Source organism: Podarcis cretensis, assembly GCF_951804945.1.
Source record: "Podarcis cretensis genome assembly, chromosome: 2".
Classification (NCBI taxonomy): Eukaryota; Metazoa; Chordata; class Lepidosauria; order Squamata; family Lacertidae; genus Podarcis; species Podarcis cretensis.
Genome location: NC_137171.1, coordinates 44,468,031 through 44,482,535, shown reverse-complemented (window position 1 = coordinate 44,482,535; position 14,505 = coordinate 44,468,031). Strand labels below are relative to the sequence as shown.

General features: G+C 43.9%; 1 protein-coding gene and 1 long non-coding RNA gene across 2 annotated transcripts in view; one reads left to right on the top strand and one right to left on the bottom strand.

Moving 5' to 3' along the window:
- Positions 1 to 5,888: 5,888 nt before the first annotated feature.
- The window catches only part of CACNA1A (calcium voltage-gated channel subunit alpha1 A), a 253,604-nt gene continuing 244,987 nt past the window's right edge, over positions 5,889 to 14,505 (bottom strand). The window contains exon 49 of the mRNA XM_079966539.1: positions 5,889 to 6,862. Coding sequence (XP_079822665.1) covers positions 6,173 to 6,862 — 690 coding nt within the window. The 3' untranslated portion in view covers positions 5,889 to 6,172. The remainder of the gene's footprint in view (positions 6,863 to 14,505) is intronic.
- LOC307210565 lies at positions 10,455 to 13,760 on the top strand. Its single transcript, XR_013836069.1, has 2 exons — positions 10,455 to 13,402; positions 13,668 to 13,760. It is a non-coding gene; the product is annotated as an uncharacterized lncRNA (long non-coding RNA).

The window sequence follows — 14,505 nt, the reverse complement described above, 5'->3', positions numbered from 1 at the left end:
GATTTAAGAGGTGTCTTTTTGGCTAGGCCTGACAGTTTCTTTTTTGTTTTTCATCCAAGCACCAGATGATGCTTACGACAAGTATTCTTGGGACAGCCAGCACACCACTTTACCTCTTTGGAAGTGTGAACTTGCACATCCAAACTGCTAGCATCTTCTTTTTCTGCTGAGTTACCAAGTAATAGAGCTTTGTCTCTGCTACCAGCTTGGCCTTTATTTTCTGGGTAGCTTCATAGAATCTATCAGCATGTGACAGCAGCCACATCCCAGGAAATGGCTTTGATTGACTGGCTAAACCAGGTGAGGGAAGCCAATCAGTTTCAAACCTTCAGTGAGTTAGGGACTTGCCCCGCATGCAAAGACAGGCTCTGGCAGATCAAGCGGATGAGATCAACAGTGGATCCAAGAGTCCAGAAGGCAGTTACTGCACATGCTGTAGAAGGAAATGAGGGGGGAGGGGCTCATGTACCTGTGAAGATAGTCCATCTAGGAAAAGGAAAACTCTGGTCTTAAACCTCTGATAACTTGTGGCTATAGAGTGGTACCTCGGGTTACATACGCTTCAGGTTACAGACTCGGCTAACCCAGAAATAGTACCTCGGGTTAAGAACTTTGCTTCAGGATGAGAACAGAAATTGTGCTCCGGCGGCAGCGGGAGGCCCCAGTAGCTAAAGTGGTGCTTCAGGTTAAGAACAGTTTCAGGTTAAGAACGGACCTCCGGAACGAATTAAGTACTTAACCTGAGGTACCACTGTACTCATTCATGATAAAGGCTTCAGGGGTAAACCCCAAGGAAAAATCCATACCCACTGCCTTGTGGGGCATCTTTGGGAGGAGAAATGGCTAAGGAGTAAATCCTACACAAATCCATGGAGTCCCTAAGACGGTTGGATGGTGCCTTGTACGTCTCCTTTCAGCAACTCCTGCAGCCAAGCTCGTCCCAAATGTATTTCTCTGGTTTCTTTTAGACCACATCAGTGTTGTCTGGCTGGCCCAGGACCTCCATATGCACAGCCCAGGCTTGCACCAAAGAGGTCACTTCAGTGCTAGTCATTCAGCAGAAACAACACAGGAGGCAGCAGTTACCAGTCTCTGCAGACTTCACCCCTGGAGGCACATTCTATTGTCTCTCAAGACAGATGGATGCCAAACACAACCTACATTGCTAGAGAGGGCAGTGATTTCTGTTGACTCACCATGTGGCAACTGATGCTGAAACTTACCTTTTCAATGACAGAACTGCACTTGTGAATGCAGAAACATATGTCCAGGCTCCTAGACTGAACAGTTTCCCCAGGTGCTTGAATAGTAATGGGGTGACTGATGAGCTGGATATGCAGTGAACAATGTGTGTAGTTGCTACACAATTGCCATAGTTTATGGCTTCACTCCAGCTTTAGGTAAACCATTAGTGTTGAAGTATGGTCAATTAAGGCCTTGTAAAGCAAGTTTAGATTTCTGCAGCCATCATACAGGCAGTGGGGCTTATTACCTTCATGGAAAACCTTTCAAATTAAAGGTATGCAAGTGCTATAAAAGGAAATGTAGACACACTGCCCTTATTGCCAACTCTAAGTGGGGCTTTGTTAGTTACAGCATATGTCAAAGGCAGCCGCACAAGTGGCCATTATTTGGGATTTTACTGGCTTCTTCCATGAACATCAGGAGCCCATGGCCATCTCTCCTTGCTCCCATAGTAACACACCTACAGGTGCCAAACTGACAGCATCTTAAAGCACTGCTAGAATCCAGGGATTGCCACTTGGTCCCCTGCACACCAAATTTGGTCCTTGAAGCAAATTAATCTGGCCAGCATCCCTATATTTTAAATCAAGGAATGATAAACATTTTATTCACATTCTTAATGGAAATAAGTGAATGTGTGTGTGAGAGAGATGCCATACCTTAGTGATACATCTTGCTTTTTTAAATTTAACACTCCTGGTTGACAGCTCCTTGGAGACTTCATTATACTGTAGAACCTGAACATCCATGAGGAAGTTGGGTGGTGTAGCAAAATTCCCTTCTAGTCCTTAGGTCAATTTCTGCAGAATAATGTGCTGTCCCCAGAGAATACTCACATTAGTTCTTCCTGCCATTCTAACTTTATTCAGAAGATACCACCCACATTTTGCTTAACACTGGTGTCTGTGGTCAGCATGGTCAAGTATCTGCCAAGGGCCCACACCCCAGCCAGGCTCCTGCACCTCTTCTCCTATTCACCACTGCAGCCTGCTTATTTGCCCACTTCTCATTCTCACCCAGATGAGAGCAGTAGTGAGGCAAAACAATAGATTGCTTGCTAACTTGCTGGCTTTTGACCTGGCAAGCAAGGAGGTGGCAGCAATGCCAAGAAAGAAGAGCAGCACAAGCTGGTGCTAATAGGGATGGGGTGGTATATTCACTGTGAGAGTGGGGACCATGGAAGAGGTCTTGCCCATGAGCTCTCCAAGTCCTGAAACCTGGACAACACAGGAGCAGGGGCATGCTGAATAGTCCTACTCCCAATCTTCACACAAACAACACAAGCACCATTCTGCACTCATGTGATTGGGGCTCCAGATCATGAGGAAGCATTTGGAAAGCCCCATTGGTGCAGGCTGCCATGCTGCTCATGTAGAGACTAGTTACTAGCTGCTCATGCATTGAGCAACACAGGAGCAGTATCTTCTGAAGAGTCTCTCGCATGTTCTAGCCTTCCACTTTTACAAGCAATGGAGAGAACATGCAGCTAGTTTTGAAGGCACAGCAGGTCCCAAGACAGATCCTTACACAGTGCTGATAATGACCGCTCCCCGCTTAAAACGGGGGGGGGGGGGCGCCCTTTGCGTGGACGCGCGCAGCCCCTAGATCTGGAGCGGCTCCATCAGCATAGGCTTGGCTTGCCTTCCCTCAGGTGGGATACCTGGAGGTCTCCGCCTACCTCAGTCAGTTGTCCAATCCCACCTGGGGGAAGCGTTGCCAAGGAGACCAGGCCAGGTAGGGGAGGGACTACCTGCCCACACAATAGAGGGAGGATCTTACCTGGGAATTCTCACTTGGCTCCAGAGCTTCTCCCACCCTACCCACCTTCAGTTAATGTCTTATTTTGCAGGTTAACTTTTCTTCACAGGTTTTGCAGGTTAACTTTTCTTCACAGGTATGTAGCAAAACGTCACAACTTTGGCGGTATCAGGCCTTGGGCGGAATCCTTTAGTCCATCTTCCTCTTTGCGGCGGCGATACCAGGGTTCCCCGTTAAAGGGGTTTCTGAAGGGAGGCTTTGACCGTACGCCGAAAGGTCATCATTGCTCTCCCCTGCAGCGGCGGCGTAACGGGGGCGGCTATCTCTGCTTGAACATATGTTCTCCAGAGCCGGCCCATCCCCCACACACACACTGGATAACCCTGATGCTCCCTAGGTCCCCGGCTGGGGACTGGGGAGGGAGAACGCCCAATGCCTGAGCCAAGGTCTACCCACATTTGAAATTTAATAAAGTTGTGGCCAATTTAATCCCATAGCTAGCACGTTGTCTTGAGTCGTTATTCCACATGACGGGGGGGACCGCTCGGGATCTGGGGACTCCGCCTGTCCATGCAAACAGTGTCAACTAAGCCCTGCTGCATTGCAGAACGGTGAGCCAAAATTTTATTGCAAACTCCATTTGTACTTTGCTGAACTAGCAGACATTACTCAAGGGTCCATCAGTGTTGAGGAAGTGTTATACAGTATTATTTTTTAAATAAACTTTCTTGATAGGATAGGCTTTTCTGGCATAGATAAAAACGTTCCATTGTGGTGCATTATATTTGAGCTTAACTGGTTGAATCTTTAGCATGTATGTTTCACCTACAAGGGATCTTGCCTTCGGATTGTGCTCAATGGGCCCCTGTGATTCTTTTTTCAAAAGCTTTGTTGCTAGAGTTGGGGGTATTAAAGCTGCAGGGGCCCAAGATGCTGACCTGCATGTGGCCCACTTATATGGGATTTGCCTGAATTCAGATACAGGGCTAGACCTGTGACCACAATTGTCTCTAGTAGTAATGCTATTCTTGAGTGTTTCAGTCACAACTGCTGAACACCAGCTGGTCTTTCAGTGTAGTAGCTTTCTCTTCTGTTACAAAGAAGTTGTTAGTGATAATCAGTTTTTTTGCCAATTTATAGTTGGGGAGTAACTGCTGAAATAGCCTCAAATACAGAACATGTGTGTATCAAATGACCCTGAGAACCACCCTTGTATGAATGTACACGTAAACATGCATTGCTTGTATGTGAAAAATATTTGTTTGCAATCTCTTCTGTCAAATGGGTACAGATAAGGAAGCCAGGACTGGCCATGTCACTCAGTTACATATACACAGTGGCAAATATGCATTGTTCACCATCACATAATGTGTGAAAGTAATGTATATAAACTGAACACACACCCAATTCCATTTTTGGCCCTGACATTACTCTAATATTGATAGACAGTATTATAATGGGGCAATAGGTTTGGAGACGATATGACACTTTCATTATATATTCAATAGCGAATTTCATCCACCAATCCTTGTGATGTGTCTAGCAGCTGGGTCAGTGATGAAGAGAGAATACAAAGGGCTTCATTCTCTGGTGCTTTCAGCATATCACTCCAGATGTTGACTACAGGGGCCTCAGGTATAGTATAAAAACATACAGACAACCAACTAGTTGTCTGTCAGGGTGAAGAGCTAGGTAAGAGATCCCATTGTGGTTGAACACAGACATACAGGTGTACTTGGGAATGATTAGATTATAAAAAGACCCACATTCGATCCAAGGTCTCTTGTTGAACAGCTTCTGCTTAATGATCTGATTTGTTGTTCATTCTTTGCAGCTCAGACAGCAGCAACCAATACTTCTCATCAACTATACATAGCTGTACATTTTGCTTTACGTAGCATTATAAATGAAAAAGATGAAAGGGAAGGAGGGAGGAAGAGAGCAAAGTATGAGGAAACTAACAATAAAGCACATTTCAATTAAAAATTCATTTTTTTAATATTTTTGTTTTTTTTAAAGGATTTTTAAAATTTTTCATCATTTGTCTTTTTACTTTGTTTCATGCAATATTTCACAGTCCCAATCCCACAGGTTTTTTTTCAACTTTTTTTTCAAACAAAGTAGGAAAAAAGAAATAAAGAAGCTGAGGAATTAGTAATTTTTTGATGTCATTTCTTTTTCTTATTTTTCAAGCAGGACCAAAATGTCAGAAGAAAATGCTTCATTTTTATCAATTGTTTTTGTCCTTTTTTGTTTTTTTCTGTTTAGTTTTATTATTTCTTTTTTTTTTATCTCTGCAGGCAGTAATATTAGGGTTTGGTATAACCAGCAAGCACTCCTTTTTGTGTGTGTGTGTGTGTGTGTGTGTGTGTGTGTGTGTGTTGGGTGTGTGTGTTTGCGTGCGTGTGTCCCTCTTAAAAGGTCAGGCCACAAACTTTTTTAAAACTTTTTTTTTTTTAAGTTAACCAGGTAAACTGAGATGATAAAACTCATCAATAGAAGCCCAGAAAAATATTTTTTGTCTGTTTGCTTCGTTTTACGTTTTTTAAAAGGTTTTTGTTTCTTAAACTTTTCCAAAACGTCTTTGCTGAGGTTGACAGACTCCTTCCTGTTGCTCCCACCCGTCCCTAAGTAAAGTGGCTTCTGGTCTCGTTTCTCAGAGGCATAGTTAGCTGTAGCGTGGGGCTCTTGGACTGCACAATTTCCCCACACCTGAGTGCATTTTCTTTTGTAAATTCTGAGTAACGTCCCCCCCTCCCACCCTCAAATCACCACACACGACTTGATCTGTAAAAGATAAACATGCTCTGATCTCCCAGACCCTCTCTTCCCTAGCCTCCCCACCCAACCCCCAAACCCTTGTCCCCCACCCCCCTCCCCAAGCCCCCCCAACAAAAGATAAAAAGTTTCTTTCCCTTGCCCACGTTTGCAGGGTTCACTTCCGGGATGCCTTCCCCAAATCAGTTGAGTTCGCGGCTATTCATCCATCCATCCACCCATTCTTCCTTCCTTCCTTCCTTCTTTCCTCAAGCGCTCTCTCTCTCTCTCCCCCTCCCCTCACAGCTCCCCTCCCCCCCTCCCCCAACCGGGAATGCCATCCCTCTCGGGTGTGTGTGTTTCGTGTGTTTCGCGCGGGCGCGCATGTGTTTAAGGTGAAACCACTTCTCGGTTAGCAGCAGTCGTCCTCATCGGTTTCGCTATAAGGTTCGTGCAGTCCTTTGCGTGATCCTGTCCCACGCGACTTGGCTGGTCCATGCGAGTGATAGTACCCATTGGGGAGCCGCCGCCCATGCCTGGAGGGGGAGAGAGAGGACGAGCCGCTGCCCACCCGGGAAGTTCTGGGCGAACGTCCTGAGCTGCTCCCGTGCTGCTGCTCCCGCTGCTGCTGCATTGTCTCATAGGGGAAGGCTTCCTCGCCGCCGGGGCCCGCGTAGTCCGGACTCCGGTAGTAGCCGCTGCCGTGCCGGGGCCCCGCGTGCGGCTCGGAGACGTGCGGGGCCGACCAGCGGCTGCTGGCGTGTCGGTAGGCCCGCGGCGAGTCGTTCCGCGGCGGGACCGTGTGCCGCTCCATAGCCGGAGACCTGCTGCGACGCTCGGAGACGTGGTGCTCGGCGGGCAGCGACGGGTAGCGCCTCGGGGCTGGGCTGGAGATCCGGCCCGAGTGCACGGACGGCGGCGGCTGCTGCTGCTGCTGCTGCTGCTGCTGGGGCCCCGTGTTGACGGCCTTACGGACCACGGGGGAGTAGGAGATATGTGGCCGGGGTGTAGAAGGGGTCTGTGGGAGCTGGCGGCGTCCTCGCCTCGGGGTGCTGGTGCCAGACGTTGAGAGGACCGGACTCCCACTTACGGAACTACTGCCCTACACGAAAATCGAAACAAAGGAAATCAAAAAGAAAAAATATACAAGGAAAATCAACCAAGAAGAGACACGAGGAAAAGTGGCGGGGCAAGGAGTGAAGGTGACAACAGACATGGACAAAGTTGGCAAGAGGAGTGGGGGGAATGGAGGCAAAGGAACGAAAAGAATTCGGCGGGGAAAATAATAATGAAAGCGACAGCCACATCGGGGGGGAGGGATAGGAGGGCAAGGGGGACAAGGGGGACAACGAAGAAGGGTAATAATAATAATAATAATAATAATAGGAGGGGGGAGGATCCAACACAAAACAAAAGCAGAAAGAGAAATGAGAAATGGAGTTTGTATAAGTTCCAGAGTTTAAAAAGCAGCAAAAAGCTTTAAAAATTACTTGCACGGGTTTTTTTTGGCGGGGGTGGGGAGGGGAAGGAAACAAAACAAAACAAAAGGGTGATGGTCAATTTATTTAAGAAAACAAAAACTGAAGGAGAGAGGCGGGGCAGGATTGATTTTGCAAAGCACGGGTCATATTGCATGTTATCAAAGTGGTTAGGAGGGGAAAATAAGAAAATAAAAATATCTGGAGTTGAAAAAGGAAGGTGGAGGTTGGGACAGAGTGACAGGGTGGAAGTGGGAATCTAGCAAGGAAAGGTGAGGGAGAGCACTGGGTCTGGAAAAGTTTGGAACAGAGCCGAACTCTTGAGGGAGGCTGTTGTGTACCTGTAAAATGTTTGAGCACTTGGTGTAACGGCCTGTGCGTGCATGTTCTCAGTTCAGGCAGGTAGGCAACAGTGTGGGCTCCCCAGTCTGGTGGAGCCCTGGACCAAATGAGAGTTCACCTCAGAGGCAGTTTCCCACTTCGTGCACACTGAACTCTACATTATTTATGGATTATAACTCCTCCACCCACATACAGTTAAAGTGGCCTCCTTGACCAGATTGCCTGATGGATTGCAGTACAACAGACCAAAGCTCCACCCAGTCCTTAACCCTACTTGAATAACATGTGGAAAACAGCAACAAAGCAAAACAAAACCCTAAATGTACAAGACCGAGACCACTAGATCCCGGGCAACCTCCTTTATTATATTGCCAATACTGAGAAGTTTACTCCAGTTCTGAAGCTGAAGGGTTCATGTCTTACTAATTGTCTTACTTCACCAATTCTTTGGACTGTTAGGCTCAAATGAGTTTTTATGAGTTATGTCATACTATTTGTTCCACAAATGAATCTTGTTAATACGAAGAAATAAAATATGCATTCTGAACACTGTATATGTCACATTAGATTGATTTAGTAACAGATGTAAAACTCGTGTGTAAACCCCCACCCCCATTAAGTCTTGTGCCAGACTATAGCAGCCAGAAAGAGAGAACTACTGAATGAACTTCAAAAAGTACACATTTTTAGTAAAATGACTGCAGATCAGACAGATGGGCAAGATAATGAAAGAGAGGGATTTCCATCTGTCTGGCTTGGATAGGGGCTTTGTTCCATGGCAAGTGACTGAGGAGGTGTGTGTTGAAAATACTGATACTGTACTTGCCTCGCTGTCAATAGAATGGAAATGGGTAAGCTGGGTATGTACTATATGTACTATATGAAGCGACCTCCAATTATCACATTGTCACTAAATCCAACAGTAAAGCAAATGACACAGAGCAGGCAAGGAAAATTTTCTGACTAGCACAACTACCGCTATCTAGGAATATGGATGAGAGAATAAGTTCCAGTTTGGTTTAAAATGAGGAACGAAGAGGATAGTCACTGATATTTTTCCATCAGGAACACACACTCACTTGGCTGTGCAGTGCTATAAGGTTCCATGGCATATTAGAAATAATTTCATATTAACTAGGTAGTGCTTTTAAAGTTAAATTTGATTAGCAGTTTCTTAAGGCAGGAAACAGTATGTTTTAACATCTGAGCTGCAAAGTACTGAGCAGCAAAAAATGCAGTGTTCATTGAAGCCAGCAGCAATGTCTCTTTGCATCTTGGCCAAAGATAGGCTGCACTACATTTCCAGGTGCTTCTAATGCCCATTTCTTGAGAGTTTACATGGTGCCTTTGGCTCTATAGGTAAGAAGTATGAAATTCAAAGTTGAGGAAGGCTAAAAAAGAGAATTGGGGGTAGCTTTCTAAGAAGCATCTGGCAGAGCTGAATCCTGAACTAACAACATTCAGATCATATCCTTCACCTCACCCCAACTAAAAGAATAAATGTGTTAGAATAGTTAATGATCACTTGCTTTAGAAACAGTGGGTGGAATTCAACCTCACTAAGGAGATCTTTCTGTCAACACAAACATGGACTAATGCTTCCGCTAGTGCAACAACTTAATTGAATCAGGTCCAGTCTTTTATTTTTGTTGCTGCTATCATTAGGTAACCATTTGTAAGTTGCTTCTACCCTTTCTGTTGTCATTTTCCCTGTAAGAAAATTTTTTATCAGTTTCCTTCAAAAAGGCTGAACTCATTGTGATGGGTCTCTTCAGATAAAGCACACTCAGAACGCAAATTTGTGTGATTTTTTAAAAAAGTTCTATAACATGGCTAAATGGTTCAGTATTATTGCTATGAGAAGCGTCTGATAGTGTCTAGTATTGGCTGAACCAACAAAAAGTGAAAAGACAATGATGTAGTCACACATGCAGAGGCAGCTGTTTCCTTCATGGGAGTTGGCACCTCTCTAGTAATAAAAGACCCCATTTGGATGGCCCTCAACAGGATAATAAGACCCCTAAACTCCAGCTGTTGATGATAAAAAGTGATAGATGTGTACACATAGACTCTGTAAATCACCCAGGAAGGTGAAGCCAAGTTGGTCATTCAAATGAAATCATTTTGCATCTGTGATCAGCCAATTGGGACAAGAGAACTTCAGAAGAGTAGTTTGAGAGTAGTGGAAATCTAGCTTGAGTTCAGCCTTATAGAACTAGAATGCTGGAGAGAGGCTCCTGAAAAACCTGCAATGTGGTCGCCCAGGGTCTTGCACCAAGTTGTGAGAAGAGGCTTCTGTGGCATCGCTCAAGTGACCAGCCACTCTATGCCAGCAATGAAAAGGAAGTAGCTCCATAGCTGTGAATAAAGTGAATCTGTGAGCCAGTCAGCAGTCACTCCTCAAAAGGTGGAGCGTGGTAAAAGCTGCTCTTCAAGTGCAGCAGGACAGTGTCACAAGACTATATCACAATATCCAAGCAGGAACTGTGGAAACTTATTTAAGAGAGATCTGAACATTACCAAAACCCAGATGTGCAGGCATTGCAATTTACATAAGCCTGGCGAAAGGTGACAAGAATCAGATAAATGAAGAAGGCCCAATTAGATGTATAAACTAATCTGCCTTAGGTGAGCAGTTGTGTCACACACATGGTGAATAGTCTTTGGGAAGAATCTAGGCTGAACTGGAAACCTATAGACCTAAGACGATGGAATAAATCTGAAGAAGAAAGGGGAGACTGCATCTCAAAGAGCTGAGAGGTTAAGTCCATTGTCGTTGAAAGTTATCTCTGGAATTATACTTTTTTAAAAAAGGAAGAGAATGAAGTACTTACCTCAAAGGGGAGCTGGAGGTGGTCTTGAGGTCTGTTCAGACAGGAGGACAATAATGGTTCATGGCATAGTAAAAAAAAGAAGAAGGCCTTACTGTAGAAGTCTGAGAGAACTCCAGCCCATGAGAGTTAAATATGAAGGACAAGTTAAAATAGAAGAGAATTCTGCTTGCTGGTGGGTTTTTTCTTTATAATTAACCTCAATCTAATATGGAAACATATTTTAAGGGAGAATGTGTTGCTAACCACTGAAGCAGCTCTATGCTGCTTGGTACTTGAAAGTGGCTGCCATGCTACAGTTTTCTTGCGCTGATTATCAGTGATTCATGGTCAGAAGAAGACCAGAGGAGAGAGGGAGAGAAAGAGACAGAGAGAAACCAAGACAGAGAGTGTAATTGAAGTAGCACCAGGAAGGAAAAGCCTACCAAACCAAACAGGAATCATAATTAGGAAAGGTATCCTAGGTTTACAAAGTAAGTTTTTGTATGCTTTGAATGTGCTCATGTGCATGCATGTATATGTACATAACCACATTGCTGGGAATTTCACACATACGTATTTCAATGAAATATCTCTTTCTGTATCATGTTGCACCATACATGCATCTATGAATGCCTATTTTTGCCATACAAACCTGCAAATTATTTGTTATGCCATGCCTGTACTGTGTATTTTAGTATACTGTGGATATTTACTTACACAATTTATATACATCCTTTTGTATTAAAAACACACATGCATGCCCTGCATCTCTCAGTATCAGTTGTACTTACAACTTTTTGTATGCCACAAGACTCAAAATCTGTGTGGGGTGTTTTTGTGTGTGTATGTATGTATGTATCATATGTGTCTATCTAATTTTGGTATGTGTCTGTGTATCTGAAGACCACCATCTACAAGAGACCACAGCTGCATGCCACAGAACCTAGATCTCTAGAACCAAACATAGGTATTCTGCAAGAATCCTTTGATTCTCAACTTCTTATTTTGGGGATGTACAAGAGGAATCCCTCAGAGCTGCAGGAAGAACTTTAAAACATAGGGGCAATTTCTGTTGACAATTCAAGGGGGTCCCACTGATCATAGACTGTATCTCCATTCCCAATATAGCTTCTTATCCCAGTTCAAACTCCATAATACGTATTCTACATAATGCTTTTGGTGTCCTCTTTTCCTTACTAAATTTTGCAGAAGAACCAGAATTTGCAGTCTGAATACATTACTGAAAATCAAGTCGATTTTATGAGAAGATGCCTAATGTTCAAAATATATTACTGCATAATTTGAAATTTCCTAGGATAGCATTTTAGGGCTAAACTGGACTAGGTCAGGAGATCTGTGACTGTATATCCTGATGCTTCTTTAAACAAATAAGCAGCTGTAGGGACATAGCTTGGGCCCATTACACTAGAGGAAGGGATCCAACACTTCACGATTCCAATTTAAGTATCTCCTGAAACTGCTATCTGACTGATCCCCTGCTGGAGAAAATCTATCAGTACCTCAGTCTTGCCATACCCTTGGGCATCCCTCTCCCATATACCAGGGATGAGGAATATGAAGCCTTCCAGCTATTGGTAGACAACAACTTCCATTAGCCTAAGCTAGCATGGCCCATGGTCAGGGAAGATGGGAGCTGACATCTGCGAGGCCACATGTTCCCCATGCCTGTCATATATCCTGTGTCCTATATAGGCTCATTGCATGCATGCCTACAGTTTATGTATGTATTTCTGCTTTTTTCTTGTTTTGCTTGGATGTGACATGCACAGCTTACATGTGTGCCTGTCTCTTCAGGTGCAGCTTCATTCCAAACTTTCCAGATTCACAAACCCCAGAGAGTTCAGTGCCACCAGCGTAACAATAAAGGGGTCACACCACAGACACTGGAGAAATAGGCCAGCGAGCTAGGCAGGGCCATCCGCTGGATTGGTTTGAATTTTTGTTCTCTGCTCACCAACCATCTTACCTGCGCCCGCCCCTCGCCGTGACAGCAGAGCCAAGCACAACGGATACAGAAATAAACATGTAAATAAAGGCAGATTGGCCAGGAGACCCCGAGTAAAGCGTCCAAATTGTCCAAAGGAAACAAATAGGAACAAAGAAAATGAATTTGTGTGTGATAACGGAGGGGCGGCGTGCAGCAGTGGGGGGAATAAATGGAAAACAAAGGAATAAAGGACCTTAAGAAGAGTCTCATCGAGTAATTGTATTCTCATTCACCCAATAAAATTTTGATGCAGTTCACATAAAGCTGGGCACAACCCGTCTTGAGGCTCTACCCTTATGTTGTTCAATTTTCTCTATAATCAAAGTGGTAGGCTTTATTATTTCTTTGGCTTTTGTACCACACTATGAATATAAATAAGGAATGTAGTTATGAGCTTCAGTGTGAGTTTGATAGCCTTTGTTTTCTTGGCCCATTACAGGATATAATATTTGGAATGGAGATGGGGTAACATGCTGCATTAATATATGGAGGGAGGCAACTGCACTACTAAATTGGCAGTCCTGGCATTGCTCCAGTTCCAAAGCTGTAGACATACAAACACTGCAATAGAATGAATCCAGACTAAGCCCTGTGAAAATCAAACCCTGCAAACCCATACTTCCTTAGGTGTGAACTCAGCTTTGAATGAACTGAATTTTTTTGATACTATTCAATTGTCTTATTTTGATCAGAGGATGTACTCCAGTAATAAAGGTGACAGAATTTTCCACCCATTTTCTCTATATAAGTGCCATGAAATATGCTGTCCATGATATGTGTATAATTAGCAGGAACATAGCCTAAGCAGCCTTGTCCAAGCCACAGGAGCTTGTGGTTTCCTGTTGTGATAGCTCAGGGATATTGTAAATGGGTTTCACAGACATCACAATACTTGTCTGTGCACAGACATTGTGATTGTGTGTGTGTAACTCAATAGGTGATCAGGATCAGACAAGACTGTGTGTGAAGTGCCTGCTGTGTCTGTGAAGAAGGGTGGACAGGTATGAAGCGAGAGGGTATCTTTTGAGGAAGCAATTCCTGAAACGGGAGGAAAGGAGGATATCACTTGGGGCAAAATGCAATAGGGAGTTTCCTCTGCACCATTTACTGGAAATGAGCCCTTGTATGTAGTTGTAATGTTGATCCAGAAGGGATCGTCATCCACACCCATCTTTTTTGGATCTCAGCAATGGAAGCTTCTGCTTATATAAACATATCTATACCAAAGACCTAAACTAGTTTAATTATCTCTTCTCTCGTTTTTAGAACAGCAAAATCCAGATGGTGAAGAGTTCAAAAAAAGTCTCACCAAAATGGGTGAATGGGCAACAGAATGCTTATTAAACTCATTACAAATAAGTCCTAAATTGTGCACACTGGAAGGAAAAAAATCTGACTGCTGATATGTATGCTGATTGAGTTGAATTGGCTGTGACTGCTTTGCAAAGAGATTTTGGAGCTATAGTGGAAAGCTTACAGAAAACATCCATGTGCCATGGTAATGTGCCAGGAATAATTAGGAAAGGAAAGGAAAGGAAAAAAAATAAAATAAATATTGAAATGCCATTATATAAATCTATGGTATGTTTTGAATACTGTGAAAAGTTAGGGTCTCCCATGTTAAAAGATTATCCTAGAGATGTAAAACAGATAGAAAATGGCAAGTTGGGTGTTGGAGCACATTCCTTATAAGGGGAAGCAAATGAGTTTTGGGGCCTTTTTAGTTGAGAAAAAAAAATACTATAGTGGAAATTGTCAAAGTTCACAAAATCACAACTGGTGTGAAGAAAGACAAAGCTTAGACAAATGCATGGGGGATTTGTCAATAGCTATGATAGTTAAATGGAACCCCTATGTTCAGAGTACCAGATGCTGGAGACAAATCACACAGGGTGGCTACCATCTTCCTACTTTGCACATGAACTTTCAGAGACATCTGGATGGCTGCTGTTGGACAAAATGCTGAGCTGGATCACGCTTGGTCAGACTCTGCAAGTTCTGATGTTGGTTAAATTCAGAAGTGTGCTTACAATGGTGCAGCCACTTCAGCGCAGGCATGCTCACCCGGCATTCTCACTGCACTATGTTAGTAATGTGATGGTCC